The sequence below is a fragment of the Gobio gobio genome (assembly GCF_949357685.1).
Source record: "Gobio gobio genome assembly, chromosome: 7".
NCBI classification, from domain to species: domain Eukaryota; kingdom Metazoa; phylum Chordata; class Actinopteri; order Cypriniformes; family Gobionidae; genus Gobio; species Gobio gobio.
In genome coordinates, this window is record NC_137103.1 from 32,530,712 (window position 1) to 32,557,337 (window position 26,626).

At 39.1% G+C, this 26,626-nt stretch overlaps 1 protein-coding gene across 2 annotated transcripts in view; it reads right to left on the reverse strand.

Annotated features, from left to right (window-relative positions):
- The window catches only part of tmeff2a (transmembrane protein with EGF-like and two follistatin-like domains 2a), a 76,688-nt gene extending 50,566 nt beyond the window's left edge, over nt 1–26,122 (reverse strand). The window contains exons 1-2 of one of the 2 annotated variants that reach the window (XM_079820891.1): nt 25,023–26,122; nt 14,301–14,410 (exon numbers count right to left, since the gene is read on the reverse strand). In XM_079820891.1, coding sequence (XP_079677017.1) covers nt 14,301–14,410; nt 25,023–25,206 — 294 coding nt within the window. In that variant the 5' untranslated portion in view covers nt 25,207–26,122. The remainder of the gene's footprint in view (nt 1–14,300; nt 14,411–25,022) is intronic. The other variant, XM_079820890.1, reaches the window with a different exon arrangement.
- Between the last annotated feature and the right edge of the window lie 504 nt (nt 26,123–26,626).

The window sequence follows — 26,626 nt, forward strand, 5'->3', positions numbered from 1 at the left end:
CCAATCTAAAATGAGAATGTCCCAAACCCTTAATTAAAAATACCACCTGCAACTAACTAACAAGTAGCACATCATGGTTTACAACTCTGATGTAAACCAAAACACACTGGCTATCCGTCTACCCTGAGTAGTACGTTTGAATTCACAGTATTCATAAAAAAGTAGGCAAAAAATACCCAGATGATCTACTACTTCTGCCATGATTCTGAAGTTCACATCCAATCGACACTTTACAGATTCATGGATGCGATTTCAGATGCAGTAGAGGAGTAGAGAAAGGCCAAAGGAAAGGACTGCTGAAGACCCAAACAAAGGAAGAGGTTCAAACTGCCCAAAAGTTTTTCTTAGAAAGGTGCAAATGTTATTTGAATGTTATTCTCTGTCTGAAAAGATCCTTTTCAAATGGTCTGTGAGAAATGTGGGGAGTGAAGGTTCAGATTAGAATATACTTTACAGTAGATCTAAGGTTTACACTTGTAGTTCAGTTTGCAAAAAACAAAACAAAAAAATAACCACACATTTAGCCCTGGGGCCTGTTTCAGTAAGGAGGTTCAACCAACTCTGAGTTTAAACTTGAACTCTGAGTTGACTTTCCCTGAGATTGGAAACTCTGAGTTTTGGGTTTCAGAACAGCTGAATTGAGGTAGTTTAATCAACTCTGAGTAGACTGACTCTGAGTTAAGCATGTACACCACGACTATGAAAAGTCACCATCAATGGAGCTCCGAAATTAGGATTCACCATGGCAATAGCAGCCAACAAAAAGACATCCGCATACTTCTGGGTCAAACGTAAGTTTGATTCTTAATCACCGACTGTTATAATATCAGAGGTAAAAACTGCCAGAACAGTAAGTCACTGAAATAATAGTAATTTTCCTGGTATTCCACGGGCAAAAAAAAAGAAGAAAAAAGGGGGGGGAAAGAATTTAGCAGCAGCTAAAAATTATGTATAAAACACAATTAAATCAGGTAAAGCTTTAAGCATAAAAGATTGGTTGTAGGCTGCATGACTTTACAAATGTTTGACATATTAAATAAATATTCATTGTCTGTTTCAATGTGCAGCAGCTTTTTCCACATAGTCTAATGCTCTTTTCATATAATTAAATGTTCTCTGATCCAACCTGTTACATTTCTTAATCAGAGTAATTACATCAAGTCAACTCAAGTCAACTTTATTTATATAGCACTTTTTACAATGCTGATTGTTTCAAAGGGAAAATAAATCAAACAGAATTTGATTCGGCTGTACAGCCACTCTGGAGAAAACAGTGATGTCATCGGCTCATTTCAATTATCATAGTGACAATGCGGGCAGATCATAGACCGTAAAATTATTTTTCTTATCCCACTGGCAGATAATTGTACTTGTTTTAAGTAAAATGCACTTAATTTAGATCCCCCAGGAAACAAGACTAAATATCTTATATAATTTTTCCTTTATAGAAGATGCATCTTGATTTAAGAATTTCAATTTTTTTTACTAGGCCTACTAGATATAAATACTTTATTTGCAGTGTGAATGAATGAATTAAGTATTTAAACACTGCTCGCACTTTAAAAAGGGGTAGGAGACCGAAAGAAACTCTGGGTTTACCGAAGAAAACCTGCTCCAGACCAGGTTAGGTTCACAGAGTAAGTTACCATGGTAACTGACTCTGAGTATAAGTTACCTCTCTTTCAGAAATGGGCTTGACTTACCCTGCTTTCTCGGGTTTGACATACCTCCCATTCTGAAACGGAAAACCCAGTTTCCCTCATTTCAGGGTTAACATACTCAGAGTTTTCACTTAACCTCCTTTCTGAAATGGGCCCCTGGTCTGCTTAGCTTTCAGATTGATGTTTTTAACACCGATACTAAAGGTATAGGGATATGCTCACAACCTTATTGGTCGGCTTTAATGATGTATATTGTACAACTGAATTTACCGAACATACAAAACAATGCTGTGTGATGGGCTAAATGCGCTTGTTGTATGTGCGTAGCCTACATATGATGGTATTTTGACCCGCTGAGAACTCATAAAAAGCTTATAAAATGTGTAAAAAACCGCAGCAGTAATCCTTTCGTTATAAACACAAACGAAGATCTGCTGCGAGTAGATGCAGTTCTGATGCCTGTACCAAACTGTGATGGGCAACATCGCGACTATGACAAGAAAAAACAGTTATGCTTGAGCATTCTGTCCTTTTCAGGGTCGCATCTTGTGACATCATGTCCTGTTTTTGGTTTGTTAACATGTTTTTGATCCGTGTTGTGTTCATATTTAATTCAAATTTAAATTCAAACTGCACCAGAGTTTGTTTGGAATTGGACCGAGACCCATCTTTTCAGGGGTCTTAGTCCACTTGTTTCGTGAGCACAGATGGCATACGGATGGCAGTGTTCACACTTATTCAAATGAACCGTACTAACAGAGCAATTGAACCAGGGTTTTACCGCTAAAACATTTGTGTATCATCTTTTATTTTAATTATTTAATTAATAGGACACCTGAGTTTTTGAAGAAAACCATTAATTCCGATACAGGTCATTTTTCTTTGTGCATTCGTGTAGGTTTATTGGTTCCTGCATTCTAGGGTTAAGACAAAGCAAGGGAGAAAAGGAAACTGTAACACAAGAGTCACAGTGAGAGAAGGAACGACATAGGAAGATAAAGAAACATGTAAGTGACGACCATAAGGCCAGACAGCATGTGCTCGAAAGCAATCTAACGCAATGAGCCTCCCAACAGAGGCCAGATACACAAACACTCAGTGTGGAGGCCGACAAACGTGAAAAACAAAATGACTCACTACACACTGGCTCTTAAGTACCTTTAAGTCAAGTTAGTCACTGAACTGGTAACATCTCGGTAACACCACAGGCAGGCAGTCAAGCACATCCACCATACGGTATAGAGTGTCTAGAAAAAACTCTGTTTTAGCATGTGCAGAATGAGGCCTGGCATTGTCTCAGGAAGGATGTAATCTTGATGCCATTAAATGTATCTGTACAATTCCAATCTACACCTCCACATCAATGGTCACACATATGCAAGTCACCCATACCGTTTGCACCGATACACCCCCATAGCATGACAGATATTTGCTTTTGTACCTGTTGCTTATGAAAGTCTCAATGATCCCTTTAGTCTTTGGGATCTCAATGTCCGTTTTCCCCAAAAACAAGCTAAAATGTGGACTCATCTGACCACAGCACACACTGTGTTTGGGATCATCTGAGATGAGATCGAGCCCAGAGAACTCACCGGCATCTCTGCATTGAACAGATGTATAGCTTTCTCCTTGCATAACTGAGATTCAACCTGCATTTCTTGAAGCACCAGCAGACTGTGTTAAGAGACAACGGTTTTCCAAAGAACTCCCGAGCACATGTGGCTATATTTAACAGAGTAGAATGAAGGTTTCTTATGCAGTGCTGTCTGAGAGCTCAAAGGTCAAACATATTCAACAGAGGCATCCTGCCTTGCCCTACATGTACTGAGATTTCTGTGGATTCCCTGAATCTTTTCACAATATTATGTATGGTAGATGGTGGTGAAAGACCTAAGATTTTGCATTCTTGCATTGAGAAATGTGATTTTTGAATTTCAAAATTGGTATATATTTACAAAATACAATTAAGTTTATCAGTGAAAAAATTGGAAATCTTTTCTTTTTTTGTCAGTTAAAAAAAGTAGATAACAAGCAAGTACAGCTCCTATGTGCTTCAGTAGGGGAAGTCTGAAATATTACTGACAACTTTAAGAAATTATGCATATTTTTAAACTTGTTTATAAAGATTAAAGTGCCCCTATTACGCTTTTTCGAATATTACCTTTCATGCAGTGTGTAATATAGCTGTTTGTGAAAGAATATAAAGAAAGAAATAATATATTCTGCCGAAACCCTTCTTTCTAATGCATTGTGTTTTGATTCCTCTGACTTATAACCTCCATCAGTGGTGATGCAGTTCCTGGTTTGTCCTGCAGGGGCTGCTGTGGGGCTGTGCTCTGGCTAACAGAGGTCTTGCTTTTGCTCCAATTTCCTTCATTATCTTGTACTTATTTTGAAGACTGTTTTTTCACAACATTGAAAAGTCCTTACAAACATCACTCAGAGACACCTGTGCTCCCACGTTTTAACATTTCATTCACACTTTGCCTAGAATTGATGTCACGCTTAATCACAGGAAGGAAGCCAACAGAAAAGTATTGCAGTATTATTAGAGTGAGTATTAGAACGAGCAAGTGGCAGCCCATTAATCCCTTGTTTTTCACCCATCAGTTTTTTCCCCTCAATTCAGCCATTCATTCCAGCATCAGTCAGTCCATCTATTATTGATCTATTCATCTATTCAGAGGCACAAATCAGCTGTTCTATTTCTGACAAGTCAATCCATCTATGCTAGGCACCGCTTGTACTGCTTAGCCTACACAAAGAAACTTCTCAAGCAGTAGGGCTAGACTGAGCCAAGACAGGCAATTAAAGTCAGACACAGTGAGCAGCAGAAGCGATCGGTGCGGTGATAAGACTGACTGCATACTGCGTCTACACTTCTGTAAGAGGAAGCACTAACAGCACTGAAAACTACCGTACAGTTGCTGACATGTTAAGACAACACTCTCCCATAAGGAAACGGCAGTCTAGCGACTTGTATCCTGCACCACCAAAATGTCACTCTTGTGCTGTATTCAAAAGTCATTCTGGTCCCACATTCAGCTAGTTTTGGAGGATTCCATTATAGTTTACCCAAGGTTTTTTAGGGTTAAAATGAAAATTGTCATCACTAAATTACTCTCATGATGTTTGGAACCCATACATTTGTTGTTGTAGCAAAATGCCAGCTTTTTGGGCTATTTTCATGTTCTCAATGGTTACTTCTTGTCCCAACAACAGGATAAAAGCATCATAGAAATATCATAAAAATAGTAAATTCAAGTTGTACGCTGATACATAACTCACTTACAGTGGTGGCCAAAATTATTCGAACACTTCGAACTATTGCCGGAACTACCTGCGACGAAGGAATCTGCTGGAACATTGAAAATGATGGACTGGCCCCCTCAAAGTCCGGACCTCAACCCCATCGAGCACATTTGGGGTGAGTTGGAAAATAAACTGGACTGAGCTTGTACATTCAAAGGAAAGCCTTTGGCTTCAGTTGCAGAAGGCATGGGATAACATTAGTGTTGAAGTTCTAAGAGGAAATATATTGACACTGTGCCAGAGAGATGTGCTGCTGTAATTGCTGCAAAAGGTGGACATACCAAATATTACTCACTTCACCTGATATTTGATGGTCAGAGCAACCATCTGCATGTTTCATGAACATTATGAAATGAAATCATGTTTTGGAGACCAAAAAAAGAGGTAAATATTTTCAGATCTGTCAGATGTTCTAATAATTTTGGCCACCACTGTATGTGTTTTGTATCATTCAAACGCGATAATATTCAAAGTAGGCTTAAACGGAATCTTGTAAACTGAGGTAAGAACGTGACTTTTTGGGATATCCAGGATAGATATTGCTATAGTAACATCTCCCTTATGAGACTATCTTGGTTAAGATGGGGTGTTAGCAAACAGGTGAAAAGACAGTTGGTTTGTACCCGCACAAATGTGTGTACTGAAGTGAGGTTGTCATATGTGTTTATTGTAAAACACTGCGAGGGAGTGAAACTCTAAATGTAAGGATATCTGCGAGGAAGTGTGAAATTTGAGTGTCATATTTAAAACAGTGGAGTATCTCGAGTGCAGATGCAAAACTCCCATATGGCCCAACAGACTGAGAAGCGCTAAAAGAGTCTTGATCTGATATGGAGTAAGAAAAGCAAATGTGTGTACTTGTCTACTTTCCAGTGGGTACACAACAGCTTGAGATGAAACAGGCATAGCGAGTTAATTATGCATTGTGGAACATGATATAACCCATTTGATTCATTAAGCATTATGTAGCATTTCTTTTCACCCTTGGGCACATTATGAGGGCTAAAACAGCACGACTCGAGAAACATGAGAGGCCTGAACGATGCTCAAAGTGCACCATGAGTGAGCGGCTGTGACTGCAAACAGACATTCCGTGCACACGCGTGCACAGCTCAATCTGACATGTACAGAGACAGTCACAGACAAGAAGTCTGCCAGGTCTGTTTTTTTCTCTTCCATTAAGATAACGTAAAGCCTATCGGCTGTGTATCAGTAACATCAGCTGATCCTTATCAGTAGGACAAATCTGTCAAAGATGGAGTCGAAGCCCTGAGGAACGGAGAAACAAGTCAGGACATCTTCTGTTTGAATTCCAGTGACATCCATGGTACTCCAACCACCGTTTCCTTGTAAAACGCAAAGCTGTCCGAACCCTGGAATCTGAAAATCTCAGACGTTGCGAGTGGCACTTGCACTAAGAAGACTTAATGTTCCAGGCACTTGGAACACCTGTGGTTCGTGACAAAAGACAGAGATAGCGTCTTTGCGTAGCCCTGTCAGCTGGGCCAGTGGAGTGATGGATGTCTGGCACAGCGTTTGTGACAGAGTAAAAGCTCCAGGGAACGTCGACGGAAAACTGGGCCTTTCTGGCAGATCATTAGTTCCATCCCAAAGGGATGAGTTGACCTTAAACCAGTGGAGGAATGCGAACGGGAGAGTCTCGCACAAGGACGCGGGGGTGAACATCGTTCACTCACATGCGATTTGTTCTCTCATCATTCCAAAATGTTGCTCGCTTCAGTTGACGGACTTTGAAATGCCTTGTGAGAATAGGTTTGAGAGGTCTGAAATTAGGAATTTAAAAGAATATTACAGTTCAAGTTCAGCTCAAGCAACAGCACTTTTGGCATAATGTTGGTTCCCACAAAAATGTCCATATAGAAAAAATATATGGCCAATCTATATAGACGTTAAAATTAGAAATCAAATAATATGGATTTGCTGATAGTAGGGCTGCACGATTAATCGAAATCAAACCGCAATCGCGATTTGGCTTATTTGCGATTATGAAAGCGTAAAGGCTGTGATTTTAATTAAATAAATATATGCCCAGCGTGTTAGTGAAGAGCGGTTCTGTGATCAGTAGTGCACGCTTCTCCATCTGAAAGACGTTAATTCAAACACGTTAATGTTAAAAGTATATTTGCTAAATACAAATGCTATAAGAGAAAGTATTAGCGTTTGACTTTCTGCTAATATTGGAAAGGCAAAGTTTTCATTAACTTACTCATTAATTTATTGATTTTGAAAGCTCGGATTTTGTTTCATTTCAAAATAACAAAGCATACAATTTATTGTGATTATTGGATGGTAGATGCAGTACAAATAATGTTCAATCATGACAACTCTCGGAGCGAATAGATTCAACCAGCATTTTATTAGCATTGAGCATGGAATGTACATAGGCTTGATTTTGGCGGACGAGATCTGCTGCTGCTGTGGTTGCTGAGCAAATACATAATGTTCAGCTTAGTCAAGATAACAACAAGAAAAGGCTGCTGCAGAATGATATAACCACCCTTACCAGATCTCTACAGGTGGTGCTGGGGAGGAGGTGGATTTATAGGAGTTCTCATATTGTGCGGCATGCTGATAGCGGCTACGATACGGTATAAATAAAGCCACGTAAATGGGGAAGTACCTCTGATTGGTTGGTGTCGTAGAACTGAAAGAACCAATCAGCGATTAGAGTTTCATGACTGAACTTTATATTTTAGTGAAGTTTAGTTTATAGATCATCTAAAAACAGCATCTAGACTAACAAATCTTGGTTCATCAAAATGAAGTTCGATAAAAAACCCATATCGTCAACCCGGCCCTATAGCGTCCAGTTGACATGTTTACCTGTTGTAGCTTATCCACATTGTGTGCACAAAATAGACAGAGATCATCGGAGAATGCTTATTAAACATCACTGGTTCGTGCAATGATTTCAGCCCTCCAAAACTGTGTTTTCGGTTACTGAAATTTTCATCACTACTTTTTCATTTACCATTTAATTTCTTTGTTTAACAGTTCTGTCAAATAATTTATGAAACAGAACTGTTAAACAAAGAGAGCAAACGAATGAATACAGAGAATCAACACTTTTCAGGTGCTGCCATTCTTAGCGCTGGTATAATAAAAGTCACTTATAAGCCAAACAGAAAATTATATCAGCCGATGTTGATGATTAAAAAATGTCAAACAATACACAAGTTTAACAGAAAATTAATGTAAATACTTTTTTTTCAGAACAATTTTAAGCTTGACATTTCTGCTTTAAATCCTCTGAAAAAAATTGGCCCCATTTATTTCACTGTAGTTAAGTGCATCACCTGCATCAAATGATAAATTGTTTTTTGTGTGGCCATAAACATTACGCCACAAATGCAACTAAGCTTAACTTGTCCTGAACCTGGAATATTCATTTAACTAGTTTCATCTGGGGAAGAGAGCAACTAGTGAATTTGGATTCAACACTTGCTTTCTTAAAGAAGCACATTATCTGTGACAGCTCTCAGGGAGGGTGGCCAACAGGGTCATGGGAGGGAAAAAATAGAAGCAAATCAGCCACGATATCCCGGAGAGGCACAAACAAGGGGGTTGGGGGGGAAGAGAATCTGGTCCATGTCTCACCAGATGATGTATTTTTTGCGCCCCCTCACACAGAGACGTGCCTGCCATTGTGTGACTGAGTGACATTCCCCATTCCCAGGATGCCCATGTACGTGCTGTTTGCCTCTGATGAGGGTGGGGGGCGGCTAGTGGGGAGGGCAGAAAGGCTCCTGTCTCCCTCCTTAACCGCTTGGCAGTCTGCTCTTGATTAGAGTGACGCTCTTCCCAGCGAGGAGCTCCCGGGCCCTGTCAGGGGAGACGGCTCTTCGGTAATAGCGTCTGACAGGCTGAGGGGAGCCACGCGGGGACTGATACAGATGCTGCTATCCTGAGTGGCATCAGGCTCAAGCGAATATCACCTACCTCGGTAGAATCCCCACACCACCGACTCTCCAGCTGCCAAACCACCAACTCATGTCTAGCACATGCCAGCCGAGGGACTCGGTGTACATGGATGTATGACACATCCCGCATCGAACACTGTCAGGAGAAAAAAACAGGTGCTGCCGGTATGACTGCATTTTCAGTCCCACCAGACTGACTTTTAACAGGAAACTGGACCTAATTCCACCCTGAAATAACTTCCTTCCTGATTTTAATTGCTTCATTTTTGATGTATTGGTGAAAGTTATCTCCTGTGGCAGCTCATGGAGAGAAGCTATTAGGGGTGATAGACATGAAAAAGAGCACAAGAGAAAAAAAGAAGCTTAGGTTTAGAAAAAAAAAAGTCTGAATGGAAAAATACTCATGTACGAATGGCCATGAAATGCTGGCCACCCAAAATTATTCAAATGCATTTCTGCAAGTCATTTAAAGGAGAAGGGTGTAATTTCTACACCACTAGTGGCACCAAACGCAATGGCCAAAACAATTATTTTTAAACAGGTTTCAAACACTACCTCCATCTGCTTCAGGTTAGAAATTACACACTTTACTTTTAAACATATTTCTAAAATACAAATTTCTGAGCTCTGAGTTAATTCTACATTAATTCTACAATATTGGTTTTACTGTTATTGTATGCATTACAAAAGGAATGTTAAAACGGATTGTTTCACTTTTATTGCATAAAACAGATCTCTGTATAAACAAAGACCATTCTGAAAAACAATATTGTTTTTTTAGTGTAATAACAATGAAAAAACGCAACCACAAAAAAACCTACAACATAAGAAACTCACTCATATTTTGTAAAAATCATGTGATTAATACAATTTTGCTTATCAGAAAAATACTAAAATGTTTAAAAACACCCCAAAAAAATTCTTATAATAAACATTAACGTAGCAGACTGTACACTAACTTGAGAATTAGCATTACTCCAGTAATACAAAATGGATGAAAAATCAAGAAACAAGAAGAAGTTCACAAGAGCAAACATGTGTGCGCTCCAGATGGTGTACCGCAGATGCCAGATTTAAAAGAAATATGGAGTGGAGTCACTAAGAAAAAGCTTTTTATTACTTTATTCAAAGTCATCCCTTCATTATTAACCCTTTTATTGTTATCTAATGTACACCATGTGCTTGAAAAGTAAGGAAAATGGGGTCATTTTGATTTTGGTACTCGACTGAAAAACACCCTTTACCTGCAGTGAGATCACTGTAACACAAAATGTCTCATGGATGATTTCTCCACACAAACATGAGAAGACACTCGAATTTGCAGTTACAGGAACTCCAAGAACATTTTGGTACAACATGTTTCATGGTCGTTGTAGGACTGTCTAATGGCACCAGGGAATAAAGCCCCATTTTAAATCTGTCTCCAGCCACAGTGAGACCATGTGACTGAAGAATAAAAGGATCACAAATGCATGGAAATATATGCAAAGAGGTCTGGCTGAAAATGGCTCTTATGATGGGCAGCCGAAGGCCCGGAGGGAAGCCGTCCACCTTCTGCCACTGTCTGCGCCTTGCGAGTTCATTCCCAGAGTTCACGCTAAAGGAGAACAGAAGGAGACGCGGTTTTTCATGGGTAAGTTCACTTGAGCTCTACACCTTGGCTACAAAAGCTGTTTGTTTCGTCAACCGGTTCACATCCATCTAAAAATGGCAACCCCTCAGTTATCCAAGGATGGCCGGAGGGATGGTGTATCAACCAGAAACAAAGTGCTTGAGAGACAAGCCAAGCAGATAAAAGATTGCTGCGATAACTGATCAGTCAAGTTAAACTGAATCAAGACCACACATCATCAACAGGCAATGGACAATTCTATAAACTAGCTTGCAAACAAGCCAAAAAACAAAAAGCCCAGGCAGTCTGTGGCTAAGCAATAACCCCCCATTAGAATGAATCACACAAGTAAGCAATGAAAGTGCACATGAATGACTGAGCATCAGAGCTTTGGATCAGAGGTGTCATAACACAGTGAGTCATCAGCACGAGCATGACTGAACATGCAGAATCACAACACAATCCGTTATGACATGATGGTACATGTCCAGATGAGGACAATCAAAGATTTGCTAGAAAGAGGGTAGAAACACACCGTCGCTTGTTATTTTTTCTGCTGGATTTTTGAAATTGTATTTCACTTCAATGTATCTGTACAGAACTGTGGCTTAAAGTTTCAGATTATTAAAAAAAGAGAATATTTTATCCTCATTCATTCGCCCCAATGTTCTTTTGTCAGTTCAAACATTCAAAAAGATTTGAAACATTGACAGAGTATTCTGTTTTGGGTGAACTAAACCCTTTAATGATCTAAGATTTGTCTAAAAGACCAAGAACTCATTGGCTGGTTAGCATGACCCTGTAAGCTCATCCTGGTAGAAAATGTAATTACGCCATTCTGGCAGCAAATTTCAACGTTGCTGTGTGTTTTCACATTTACACACACACAAAACCCAGAATATTTAAAATCTCGTACTTCAGGGGAGTCATGTGTCAGCTGAGAAAGTGCCATTGAAATGAATGGAAAAGCTAACAGACCTGTTTCTTTAGGTATTACAGAACTCCTTGTGGCAGACCCTAAACTTAAGAAGTCAAAACACTTCTAAACCAAATCACTGTTCCAAAACTTCTGCTTCTGTGTCAGAGACATGCAGCTTTATAAGTCATGTTCATCGTGAGCTCTGATGGAGTATAACTTTGTTTTGCCGCATCAAACTTGTTTTCAGAAAACTATTTATGGGATTCATGCTGTGCCCCTGGGTTTCAAAGTTAACTTATTCATGGTCCAAAGACATACTGCAAATTGCATTATATAAACTGTAGTGCTGTACTGTATACTTTCCAGCAGGTAAAATCACATAAAAATGGCTAAATTGATTTTGGGGTTAACCAACCTCTCACAATGCAATAAGGTGCTAAAGAAAGTTTTTGCAAGTATTACAAGTACTTACGTAAATGAAATGACTTTCATTTCTGCATTGCTCTCAGTTTCTGCTTTCAGTCAGCCGCAGGGATACTTTGGTTGATTAATTTTCTTGGCTAGATTCAAGCTTACATTTCACACATCTTTTTTTAACTTTAACATGCTTATTCAAAAATGTATGGATGGATCATAATAAACAGAAAACAAAATAAACAAACATTTCCACAAAAATGTTAAGTTGTTGATGTAATGACATGTTTCTTGAGCACCAAATCACCTTATTAGAATGATTTCTGAAGGATCATGTGACTAAAGACTGGAGTAATGATATTGAAAATTCAGTTTTGCCTTCACTGGAATGCATTACATATTACAATACAATAAAATAGAAAAATTTTATTTTAAATTGTAATGCTTTTTCACAATATTACGGTTCTATTTTTGATCAAATAAATTCAGCCTTGCTGAGCACTGTTTTATTCCTCATTTGTAAGTTGCTTTGGATAAAAGTATCTGCTAGGTGAATAAATGTAAAATAAATGTATAGGAGACTTCTTTCAAAAACATTTAAAGAAGCTAACAAACCTTAGTGTATATACCATTCCTATATAGATAAATAGAAAATCTTTCCAGCACAGGACCAAAGTGAAGTGACCGCATTTCATCCCATAAAAAAAAAGACTAAATCCAACCCAATGATGAGCACCACCATAGTTACGCTTAGGCCACATGGGTTAGTGAATCATAATTTAGCATGACAGAATGAATCAGACTTATAAGTGTAAAAGTGGTCCATCTCACTTAAAGAATGGGGGGATTTCTCTTTTCTCAGTGGTATGGTTCATAAAGACACAATTGAAAATGACATTATGTTTAGTCCCCTGCAATCTTGTTTTTGTGAACCATGCGCAAAGCGGTAAAATTCAACCTAACATTCAGACATAATGAATACTTAAAAAACCATTAAAGAACCAATCTTAAGTAAACATCACAGTATGAGTGATGTGCTAGGCGTCTCTGAGAGCTGGTGTGAGGTGAATAAACATCACTCAATGAACATTAGGGGCTGAATGACCTCTATTCATCGGCAGATCAAACCTTCTTCCTCTCTTCAGCAACACTACCTCCCTGACTGTAGACCTCCCTTGGGCTTCATACCCGTCACAAGCCTCTCAACGGTCCTTCTTTGATTAATTATTTCACTTAATGGAATAAAGACATAGACCATTATTAGGTTTAAGCTAGCTGACGCCAGAGTTTCACTCGCACACATGTGGCACACAGTCCAAGATGCCTATATCAAGCTTATCCTTTTCTCGCCGATGGCATTAGTTCCTCACTTGAAAACAAATTAAAACAATGTGACCCAGTAAGGCCAGACACAGAATGGGGTTTGTCCTAAAAACAGAATGCCATCATGAGTCTGAGAAGTCTGAGGCTTATTAGGACCAAAAAAGAAGAGGAGGGGTTGGACAGGTAATGCTATTTATCTCTCCAAAGAAACTAATGTTCCTTCGCAAGCTGGGATAAAAATAACAGACTCATTGAGTGCCTATGTGCTCAGTGCCTTGGAGGGACTCTAATGCATTTTCATTTAGACCAAACTCAGATGTTATTAGGAACGACTCTCTCTGTCTTCATTTCACTGTGATCTCAAGGCCAAAGCAGATAAAGTGGGCCACTTTCTAGTAGTCCTCTTAAAAATCGGTTGGAAAGAAGACAGCGAAAGGAAGATATACTGGACTTTAGTTGAAATCGCAGTTATCATGGCATCAAAGACTTAGACTGGCATCTAAATTGTGTTTTATAAGCATTTTTTTTAATTTTTTCTAACTAAGGCCATTCTTGAACCATTTTTGCTTTGTGGCAGGGTGCATTATCCTGCTGAAAGAGGCCACAGCCACCAGGGAATACCGTTTTCATGCCATCCGGGTCCTGCCATCCATGTGGATGTTATTTTGACACATACCACCTACCTAAGCATTACAAACCATATACACCCTTTAATGGAAACGGTATTCCCTGGTGGCTGTGGCCTCTTTCAGCAGGATAATGCGCCCTGACGCAAAGCAAAAATTGTTCAGTAATGGTTTGAGGAGCACAACAACGAGTTTGAGGTGTTGACTTGGCCTCCAAATTCCCTAGATCTCAATCCAATCAAGCATCTGTGGGATGTGCTGAACAAACAAGTTCGATCCATGGAGGCCCCACCTCGCAACTTACAGGACTTAAAAGATCTGCTGCTAACATCTTGAAGCCTGATATATATATTCATCTTGAATTGCATTTTCAGCAATATATTGTAACAATTCTGTCACAGTGATAAAATATTTCTGTAAAACAACTCCTGACCTCTCAGATCACACCAAACCTGGATTAGTAATGCTGGTTCAGAGGGGAAGTGGTCTTACCTTGAAGTTGCATATACATGTTATTATGTCCCCGATTCTGAGACACTCGCCGTCAAATTTGCAAGTGTTGGTGTCACAAAGGAAGAGATCTGTGTCCCGGTCATCATCCCCTGGAACACAAAGAGCCAGAAAACATTGAACATGCATTTCTGCATAAACACAGCAGTGTCAAGACACGACTAGCACAAGCAGGATGTTTGTTCAGACACTTCTGATAAAAATAATTCAGCAGAACTAACAGAAATTACACGTCATTCCAGCAGGATGGCTGGCAGGGCTTCTGAAGGGTTCATCAAGTTGCGATGAGCACCTCCATTCGCCAAGACCATATTTTGCTCTTGAGACGTTTTCTTATCGGGAATAAAGCAAGTGTTCACGGAGGAATAATGATTCAGCACATGGTGAACTTCTTGGAATCGTTGCATGAGAATCTTATTCAGCTTTTATAATAAGCTGAGTACAGGCTCTGTGAAATATTCTCATTTTGCTGAGGAGCTGGACAGACTCCGAAAAATAGCACTTCATCAAAATGAAGAGCTCGCAGACAGTTTAAGTCCACAAGGATTCCTTAAGATGATTACAATTAAGATGAGTTGTTTCTAAAAACACACCACCGCTGAGTCAAAACCTAATTTTACTATTCAGCATACAGAAGCTGACTGCTGTTCATTTAACAATAAGCTCCCAAAATAATGAGTTTACCCGTTTACCCGCACTGCATCATTCAGCCCCTATCTGATAACTTTTATAATTATGCAAGAAATAACCATCTCTATCATTTGCTTAATATTATAAAAATGACACAAACATTACGCAAAGAATAATATCTCATGATACATTCCATATTACCCGCATATATTCCGACTCAAAGAGCCATACATCATCATAATAAGACTACACGACACAAAACAGTGGGTCCGTTCGTGTGCCCTGGGATTTTTGCTGTCAAAGCAAATAAGCTTCTTGCAAGTGCTACACAGTATTTTTACCCTGTGTTATCCGGTGAGCCCTGGAAGCTAGAATGAACCAGAACATTGCTCATTGTAACGACAACACCAGAGGACATGCAGCTACTTTAGGCCCCAGCTAAAGGGCCACATACAGCGCAGAAAAATGTCTTACATAACCTTGCGGCTTATTTGCATTTCAGCTAAAGAAATTATCAATGGACCTCAAACGCTACAGGGAGGAAAAATAACAGTCGTCTTGCGAGACACTTGCAATATTCACATTGTGTGCCTCAGTTATGGAGACCTTGAGAAATTATTCTGGCTCTTAGTGTGTGCTTTAATCTCTTAATGTAAAATTTGAATATCTGTTCCTACGAATGTTTTGCAACAGGAATGTTTCATTAAAATTCATCTCGTTCCCAATCTGTTCTTAAGGAGATTGTGATAAACTGACATTCAATCAATTCAGCCAACTGAAGCAACAAATACAAGTCAGAGTATTTGCCAAAGCGAATTAGTCAAAACCATCATCAATCCCTCGGCTTACTGATAAAATAAGAAATCATGACTTAATTTGTGTCTAATACGTTTTTTTATTTCCACACAAAATTCACTCAGGGTGGGGAGGGTTGGGGGGGTAAAAACCAGTAAAAACCATTTTAAGGCGCCATCAGTAGCAGTCTTGACTGGTGCCTTAAAGGGGGTCTAATGCTATTTCATGCATTCTGACTTATTTACACTGTTAAAGAGTTGGATTCTCATGCTAAACATGGCCAAAATTTCAAAAAACGAGTTGGACGTATGACAGAGAATTTCTGTAGCCTGTTATACCAGACTCTCATACATTTCATTTGTACAAAGAGTCTGGCCACTCTCCATTGACAAGAGTTAACTTCCTTGAAGGCGGATACTCTGTTGAAGTTTAAAACTATTGGATCTGCCCAGAGCCACTCTGGATCTGCCCTAACCAATCCCTAACCAGAATTCCCGGTGGCCTGGCGACTAATTTGGCCTGATGCCAGCCAGCGTTTATTTTTTTATTATTTTATAATTATAATTATTTTATATTATTGCCTTTACTAAAGTGATCATTTTCGAATTTGGCATTCAATAAAATTATTATTAATAATAATAATAAAAATAAATCATGAATCTGAATCTTGACCTGACTGGCAAGGCTACGATTCGACTTTACGCCTCCTTACGCCAAACGTGAGCAGCGCCCGACGATGGATAGAAAGCGGCCAGGTCGAGCAGAGAGGGAAACGGCAAAGAAAAAGAAAGCTCTCCAAGAAGCAGCAGCGAAACGTTGCAAAATTACTGACCTGTTCAGGGCTTCAAGTGCAGGTCAGTTTCATCTGTATATACTGTACTTTTTTTCTTTGTTAAATTAGTATTGAACTGCTAGCGAATGTTAGCGGTATCGCCCGTATTACTTACTATCACTTAAAATACTGTAGGCCTATGCTAAAGGAGATTAATATTATTATTTAGTGTAAAGTTACATTAGTAATTTAGCAGACAAATATTCACAATTATATGGTAAGTACTGGGAGCAGGGAGACAGAAGTGATAGTGCAGACATCAACAAAAAATAATGCAATAACATTTTATAAGGATTTTTCTAAATAGATACAGTCAAAATGAAGTTTATTATTGAATACATGGTAACACTTTACAATAAGGTTGTATTAGTTAACATTAGTTAATGCATTAGTTAACATGAACTAACCATGAATAACACCTCTTTTCAGCATTAGTTAATCTTTGTTAACGTTAGTTAATAAAAATACAGCTGTTCATGGTTTGTTCATGTTAGTTCACAGTGCATTAACTAATGTTAACAAGATTTTAATAATGCATTAGTAAATGTTGAAATTAACATTAACAAAGATAAATGCTACAAAGATAAATAACAGAAATAAATGCTTTATAAGTGCAGTTCATTATTAGTTCATGTCAATGAATGTAGTTAACTAATGTTAACTAATGAACCATAGATTATAAAGTGTTACCGAATACATTTTTGACATTTAGACTATTTAGAAAATGATGGGTGCGTCTCAATCAGCTCCCTAGGTCAGTAGTCAGGACACTGGTCAGGGAATCAGTCCGTGGGCTGACTACTGAACTCGGGAGCTGATTGAGACGCACCCTATGTCTGCCCATTTGTGAGGTTTAAAACTTTCAAATGAAGGTGGAGATAATCAACCTATCACTCGCTGTGGTGCAGTGATCACACATCAGATTCAGCCAGGCAGGGAGTAGAAGCAAAATAAGAAACTTTTTCTTTTTTTACATATTGTATGCAATATAGTATTGCTAAATTTTAGACATTTAATTACATTTTAACATAAAAACAACATTTTGTCTAAAATATAATACTTTGATTTTTACTAAAATAGATGTAGATTCTGGGCAAACAAATTATAAGGTGGTTGATTTTCAGTTCTAATTGTAACATGAGGCCAGAAAAAGTGACAGGTGAAGAAGAGACAGGTACGAGAAAAATACACACACGTTATACATGCATACATATATTATGCATTATTATTTTTATATTAATGTTTTAGTTTAAATTTCCAATAACACTAGTACACTTCTTTACTTAGTGTATGAGGCTGATGATCCTGGTGGAAGGGAGAGACAGAGAGATATTAGGGAAAATTAAGAAAACGTAAAGGGAAGTGAGGGTACCGTTCAAGATAAAGCCTTTAATTATTTAGGAAAAAAATAGGGTTGTCCGTGTTTCTAAATTCTAAATTTGGCTTGGATGGGTTTAGGATTTCCCGGCCTGAAAATTGAGCGGAAGTACGTAGGAGGGAGGATTCGAATACATTTCGGAAAGTTTTTTTTCGAGTATGGCGCTATATAACGGCATAAAGGGCGGTATTGCTTGTATGGGCACTTCTCCTGGATGAGCGCGTGCGTACACACATCAACCAAAGAGAGAGCAAGAGCGCGCCCATCAATGAGCTTCGTTCGGGTTACAGAAGCCGTCTGCAGTGCTGTCAATATTGTTTTTAGACCACGAAATCAACAACGTCACTAAAAAAGTGTTTTTGGTTGTGAGGGAAAGATAATCTTGTTCAGCTTCCCAAATAACCCAGCGTTAAGGGAACAGTGGATGGAGTTTGTTTTTCCGGAGCAGCAAAGGAGTTGTGCAAGTGTATTTGTTATGAAAAATAAAGACTCTTCGGAGATATGAAGGATGCTGTCCCAAGATTAACATGAAACTGGCAGAAACTGTGTGTGTTATGTACCCTTTAAAAGGATGGTATACCAGAAAAAAAGTGGTTATTTACCAATCCAAACCAGTATGACTAACATTCTTGAAAAAAGGTATTTTGAAAAACATTTTTGCCCATACATAACATCAGTGGACCCCACTGACTCACATAGTATAGACTTAAAAAAAAAAACACTGAGAAATATTTTCTTTTGTGTTCATTCTACTTTATTATCAAATGATTGTTCTGGAAGTTGCATATAAGACCTACTTGGCACACAAATCTAACGTGGCACAAACCTCGTCAGTTTGAGCGGGCATGATGCATCTGCTTGCATTATTAATGCGAGCACTCCCTCTGCGAAGTCATACAGATGCAAGGCATTTTGTCACACCTCTATTGCTTGGCTGCCCTTCCATAGCTGTGTCATGATGCAGCTTGACCTCACGACACACATGGATGCTTTATAGTGCATGTCTGAGACGTGCAGCATTCAACGAGGCAACAAGAGCAGGAGGGGGAAATGGTGTAATGGATCGGAGAAGAACATGGAGATATGAGTCACAGGAGCTTCTCTCTCACCATACACAAAATCCCTCTATTCAGTCTAATTAATCTGAAGCAGTGGCATCCTAGCGACACTGAAAAAGCAAATTCCATTAAAAAAACAACACATGAGGTGCCATCATTTCAGAAAATGTGTAAACAAAAAAAAACACACAAAGAGTCAACCACCAACCGACCTTGAAAAGATATATTCCGTCTAACACAATAAACAATAAACAGTCTGGTCTCATGAATCTCAGCCCCACAAATAAATCTCATGTACCCTTTCATTGACAAAAGAAAAAGAAATGGGTTCCTTTTACAAAATTTTATACGTTATATAATTTTACGCAAAATTGGTTTCACACAAAACAATGTCTCAGTGATGTTTGTCCATACAATGAAAGGCACTGACATTCATTGTATGGACAAAAACAATTATTCAAAGCTTCTTTTTTGTTCCACAAAAGAAATGAAGTCACACTGGTTTGGAAAGTCATGAGGGTGAGTAAATGATGACAGAATTTTAATTTTTTGGTGAACTTTACCTTTAATTCCCCCTTGAGAAGCTACACGTACCCTCTGGGGTTCACATAGTCCTGGTTTGGACCACCAAAAAGTTCAAAGCCATATAAGACTGGGATGGCAAAGTAAAAACAGAGACTGAGGAAAGTTAGCAGGTCACACTAGAGGAAATGAGTTCTTGAAACAGGCAGTGGCATCCTTGCAATTTTATTACGGTAATTTCTTCATCAAGGACACTGAAAGGCCTTTAAATGCTTAACCAGATTTTAAACTTAACCAAACATCGGTCAGATAATATGATTACCAGTAAATAAGCTTTTGGAAGTCTGTTAAAAATGCATTTCGAGCAGGGATGAGTTACCATGAGCAGAAAGGAATTTTGTTCTGCTCTCTTTAAAGTCTCTCTGGCAGGACAATCTTTTAGTAGCTGTCTACACGGATAGATAAGATCTGTTTTTCTATTCTTTGCGAAGAAAGCGCTATATGTGTGTGTACAAAAAGAGAGTAAAAAACATCCTGAAAATTTCAATAAAAATTCCTCAAAGTCATTCCTTGAAGTCTCAGAGCAATGATTAGAGCAGCCAAACAGGAAATTACATCTTTCATCCTAAGATCTTCTACTATCTGACGGCCCACAAAACAAGTTAACAACTCTTCCTGAATTTAAAATAGACTTTCTGTAAGTACGAAAAGAGATCAATTTAAACACAGGACTCTTCAAAATCTTATGATGTTCAAGGTATGTATAGTAAAAATGTGATGTGCAAACACTGCGTGACAGGGAAATGAGATCAGTTAATGCATGACTATCCGCAACAATGGTTTGCGGAGGCAATTTTTTTGGGGGAGCTGTCACAAGCCAGACAAACACTATATTTAACCTCCCAACAAACAGCCTTATACTGACATCAAAACAGACTGGAACACTTTGAATTTAGTTCAAAACACACGATAATATGGACTTTAAGGAAGGTTATATAACTGATAAGATATAAATAAATAATAATAAAATGGTTAAAGTCATCAATAAATATCTGTGCCTCTATAATGTCACTAAGCAGAACTGCCAAAAATATTTTCAAATACTTTATTCATCTGACAGTTGGTCACAAAAACAAATAGTCCTGTCCCAAACTCTGTTTTTTGGGGGAATTTAAATTAGAATTGGGCTACACGTAGTTGTCTCTGAGCACTGATCCACTATAGATGAAAATATTTTAATATAAAAAAACTACACCCTTCTCATTACATGAAAATTCATTTAGTTTGAAGTGCGTAGTTTTTTATATTAAAGTATTCAGTAAATGCATGTTTATTTAGTAAATGCATGTCATAGTTGTCCCAATCTATGTTTAGTTTAGTTTAGTTTAGTTTTTTTAGTTGTTTATTTCCCGCCACTATCTGTTACCATGGACATTCATTAACCATCACACCTGTTTGTATTCTGTTCATCATTAGCCTATTTAAGGGTGTTTACATGACAATGATGTACTAATAACAGACGTCAAAACGATCCCTGTTCAAATAGATCTGCGAAAATGACTAAAAGTATTATGCGTGCCAGGCCTGTAGTTGGTGATGTCACTTTGTGAAGAAACATCCTGTGAATATGTAATACGCATGTGTGAACATGTATTGCGCATGCGCATGACGTCACCGTTTTCACAAATTCACGTTGTCGTTGTTTACATTGAGACAGCAAAGACATTGTTTTGCTTGACATTAAAGCTTGCGTTTTCAGGCAGTTTATTTATTTATTTATTTATTTATCATTTTTGATAATTCTTCACACTTGGATGGTTGTCACAATATGGAAGAAAAGTTATTTTGCTACTTTCATTTTATTGTGGAATCCTATACATCCTATAAGGCCAAATTTGCATATTTCCCCAGAAGTCATTATAATCAGTATAACCTTGGTAACTGCTTTTGGGTGGGTGTTTGGAGCAGCATAATATGTCCTATGGCTTGGCCACTTTTGCATAAAAGCTATTTAGTGGCTAATGGATGGCAATTTGAAACAAATGGGTTGTGAGTTAAAGCTGTAGCTTTATAGTGACAAGGTGAAGGGCAGGTTTATGCATTCAGTTTAGAGAATGTACGCACAACTTCACAACATGCATATGAATAACAGTAGACAATTAATCATTTCACCTCCAATATTATAGCCAATAACATCCACTTCATCAGTAATGGAGCTCTAACAGTCCTAATTAAAGGTGTTGCCAGTACAACCTCCAGCTGCTAGTTTTTTTCATCTGCAGTGAAATAAGAAACTTTGTTTGGCTCAAACACCTGGTATTGCAGGTCTCCTCGCACTCCTCGAGAGAGTTGTAATTTTATCAAAACAAATGAGAAGTGTGAGCCAATGTTACGTCTCACAACGTGCCAAACGGGTGAGTATCGGGGGAGATGCAGATTGTTATTCCGGCCTTGCAGCGAGGTGAATAATTGAAAGAAGCAAGCTGGCAAAGACACAAAAACTCTAAAGGTGAAGTGTAAACAACTCCTGTGAGTGAGACATCAGACCAGTTGTCTGGCCATTAAAGAGCCGGAATTCAAACCCCAGGACATTGTCATCAGTTGAAAATGTTTTTAGCTTTTGATAGAGGTGTAATACAAATCTCTAAAGAATGGTATGTAGTGTGTTGTTTCTCAACAAATTATGTTCTGAATCCTCTACACAACACCATTCTTTAGAGATGGAGCGCATTTTGAAAGATCTGGAGTCATTTGAAAAAAAAAACCCCCAAAAAAACCAGACAGACAGACAGCAAAGGTTCAAATATTCCAAACCAATATTTATTTTATTTTCTTCCTTTCATGGAACACAAATGAAGATGTTTTGAAGAACCCTGGGGTCCAAACAACATTGACGTTCATTGTATGGATTAAAAAAAATGTTTTTTTGTGTTCCACAGAAGAAAGAAAGACACACAGTATTGGTTTGGAAAGACATGAGGGAGAGTAAATAATGAGACCATTTTTTTTTTTTTTACGAATTATCCCTTTAAGAGTTTAATTTAACTACCAAAAACTGGCAGTCCAAATTCATAAAAGTCCGCTATCTCCTCTCATCGCCTTTGCAGCTGATATGCAAAAGCCCTGGGTGAGCCAGCACAACAGAAAAAAAGTCTCCAAAGACGAGCTATTGATATCTATGAACAATACAAATAAAAGCGTACTGCCCTTTGGACAGTGTTAAGTCAGTAGCTACATAAAATTGGTATAAGTAGCTTACAGAGTAGATACTGAATTCTAATCAGAAAGATTTTTAAGTAAAAAGGCACTTACTCTGCAAGAGTATTCACACCGCTTGTGTCCATTGCCAACAGCCCTAAGATAGGATTGTTGACTAAACAGCTGGCTTGCATTTGTTTTGCCAGACATTATTGCTATGTTCAACGCATAATTCAATGCTGGTGCGTTAAACTATATTCAGTCAGTTGAAAATTCATGTTTTATGCCACGGACTCCTCTCTCCAGACCTGATAAATATATTGGCATTCTGTTTTCTGTGTGCAGCTGTGCACTATCCTCTTAATTCAGCAATGACTTAACCTAAAAATCAAAATGCTAACATTTACTCACCCTCAACTTTCTTTGTAAGAAGACACAAAAGATGTTTTGAAGAATGTGTCTACATTTCTTTTTCTGTCCATACACCAACAGTCCGAAATAATATCCACAGATATTCCACACAAGAAAGAAATTCTTGTCAAATGTGACTGACAGATGTTTGAAAAACAGTCACTAAAAGCTTTTAGACTGCACTCATGATAAGCAATTATAAACTCCAAACACCGGCCACACCTGTTTGAAAAATAATACAATAGAGCATTAGCTGCTTGATTCTGGCAATTAGTGTTATATTTCTTAGTCTGCAATGGTTGTATGATTGCATCTGTAGTCAGGATTTACTAGGAAAATGTATCATAGCCTATTATCAACACCTTTTTATAAATCATGGAAACACTAAAGTGGCCTTCAGGCATGCCTGTGGTAGAGTTTCCCACGTCTCGTGCATGCCATTGCCATGAGTTGTATAACCAAAGTGCAGGCAAGAGGCAAGGATAGACGTTTTGGAACGACACCTAATTGCCCACGGTGACCTGCTGATTGATAGTCAGGCGCCACGGCGGGAAACTGAGCAGAAATATTCCGCACGGCTCACGCGCCTCAGGGCGCGCATGATGATTATTTCACGTACATCCGCAATCATCTGAACGGCGCTCTGACAGTGAGGGTGAGAGGTCGTGCGCAATCCGAATCAAAACCCATTTAATATCCGACTCTACAACGGGTTGATGCTCGGAGATTATTACGCCGGCTTGATGGAATTGTTACCAAGAAAAGTATGACTTGACTTCTAAAAGATTTCTTGCACGTATTCTTCTAGGCTGAAACCTATAAACAAATATCACCACTTTTACTAAGCCTATTTAGGAACGAGAAGCATAGGCTACTTAAGCACAAGGTGAAATGCTTTTTTTTAAATAGGGTGAATTCAGGGTGATTTGGACACTTTTTTCCATTGAGATGACTTGGGAAAAGTGTCCCAATCACCCTGAATTCACTTGCATACAAATTATGACGTTACAATCAATAGCCAGTTCAAACGTTAAAGTTACATCCTCTGTCGATATGTAGTAGGCTACTATGATAGTGAGGGACTGTGTGGATTTTTTTTCAACAACAAGAAATATAAATGCGAAAAAGTAGACATATTCCAAAGATGAAAACAAACAATATAGTCTCTGAGCACATTATCCACATACACGTATTAACCGGTGATTTAGACATAAGAACGACAAGTAGCTATGTCTACCACTTTTTCTGGCTAATTATTTATTTTTATAATTTCATAGCGTGTTTGACGAATAGGTTATCCTGCTTCCTTTGTGCGCACTGAACTTGAAAAACAGGTCAATTGATGTAGGAAATGTGGTATCAGCCACTGTTAGGTGAAACAAACGAGCCATTTAACCAGCAAGAAAAACAACTATCAAACAACTATATTAGCTATAATCTAAAAACGGTTAAATAAAATGCGGTGAATAACAACGATTCGCCTATAGGCTATCGATTGTGGGCTATGGTAGCCTACTCCTTTCAAGTGGATTAAAATATGAGGGAAAACGATACATTTTTGTTTTCATTAAAAAATATTATTATTTAGCCTGCATATCACGTGAGAGTTGAAAATACATTAGGAAATAACTATTTATATGGTAACGCACCAAATAGCTCGTCCTGACCATCAGTAGGCTATGGACTAACTAAAACAGGTCTTTAACATCTTTTTTTCCAGCAGCAGTGAACTGCAAAAGCTTGCATCACCACACATTAGGATCAATTTAGGTCCACAACTTATGCTACTTGTATGATAAACAGCCGTCTTCCGTTGCCAAGGGAACGTCAAACCGTATTCCCTTCAACGCAAGGAGCAGCGGACTACTTGAACATCTTACCCGAGCAATTCCATCCAGTTGGAGTCTGACAGTCGCTGAGAGAGGATGGGAAAGCGCCAAGTTGTTGCACCGGGAAAGTGGCGAGAAAGGACAAGACTGCAATCCATACCCAGTGTCCCACTATCCGGCTCCACTGGTGCGGACTTCGGGGCTCGTATAGGGCCCCCGCCACCGAGACACCCATCTCAGTTCCCCCGACACAGCTCACAGACGCGCCCTGGTCCCAATGTTGTCAACTTTGCCGGTGCGCTTAGAAGCCAAGAGAGGGACATTTTCCGACGAAAGGAGTGTGCCCCATGAAGCAGTTGTTTCTGGATGACCAGAGCAAGGATCCGCCCGAAGCGAGAAGGTGCAGATGCGGAATGAAAGAGGTCTGGGTGCGATGACAGGGGAGGGGATGGTATCGGGAGGAGAGTGGGTAAGCGAGATGTTCAGAAAGCAAGGCAAAAATAAAAAGACGCAAGGGGTGTTTTTGAGAAACACAAATGGGGCAAAAATCATATATCCCATTCGAGTGACATGCCGAAGTTACAACATCCACTGAAGCCCCGGTTAGAGACACTGTCCTCCGTCCTCACTCCGTGCGCTCGCGGAGAGCCGTGAGTTTGTCAGAGTCTCGCGGAGGGCCATTCCTCTGTACCTGTGAACCACAATAAAGCACTGAAGGCGAGCGGCAGGTTTCCAGACCGCTTCGGATCACGTGTTCTGAAGGAATCGGGAGGGGCGGGACGGTGCCGCGGCTCTGATTGGTCGGTAGGGATGCAGGAGTGTCGGGAGCGAGGCGATGGTCCAGCTCGAGCATATCGACGGCCAGTGCAGAATAGTGTACCCTGTAGTCTACTTTAACAGGGCTTTGGTTTGCAAACGCGTGGGCGAAGGGCCATGCAGAGAAAGTCTTCCCAGTAGCCTAATTGAGCGCTGCTGCTCTGAGCACGGTGGCAGCAGAAATCGATTGAAAACTTGCGGTGTTGTGAACTGATCCCCGCATCCTAAACAAAAGACTTGCATAAGATGAGAAAACCGAGGGACTAGGCGGAGTTCACGACGCTCGCGGATGATCACGGCGGTGGAAATAAATATGCAGAATGAATAGCCTACGCCTCGCGAGCTGAGCAACAGAGCCTTTTAAAGGCATTTAATGACGTAACATTTTGTACCAGAAAAGCTACTTTCAGGCGTAGCCTACCGACACTAATAAAACAGCTCACTTTCGACCGCAACCACCACTTGCAAGTTACACGAGTAGGCTACATCTGGTTAGACTGCGTTTTCTCCATCACTTAAACACAGCCCATCAACTTTGGCTACTGTGCGTGTTGCACATAGCTACACGATACTTGACCAAGCGCGAAATGGCCGAAATGCAACAAAGTTATTTTTTTATTTTGTTTATTACTTGCTGACTTTATAAAAAATATGCAATGCCTTGAGTGTTTTGTTAGAGAAAAGGCAAAGTAGGGCAGAAAGGGCAGACAGGCACAATGCAGTAGGCTATTTGCACACTTATACTGTGGATAACAAACCATCAAACCAGGAAACCTACCACAATTTTTTTTAAATAATACAAGTAGCTACAGTTAAACAGAACATTTAAAACACTGATT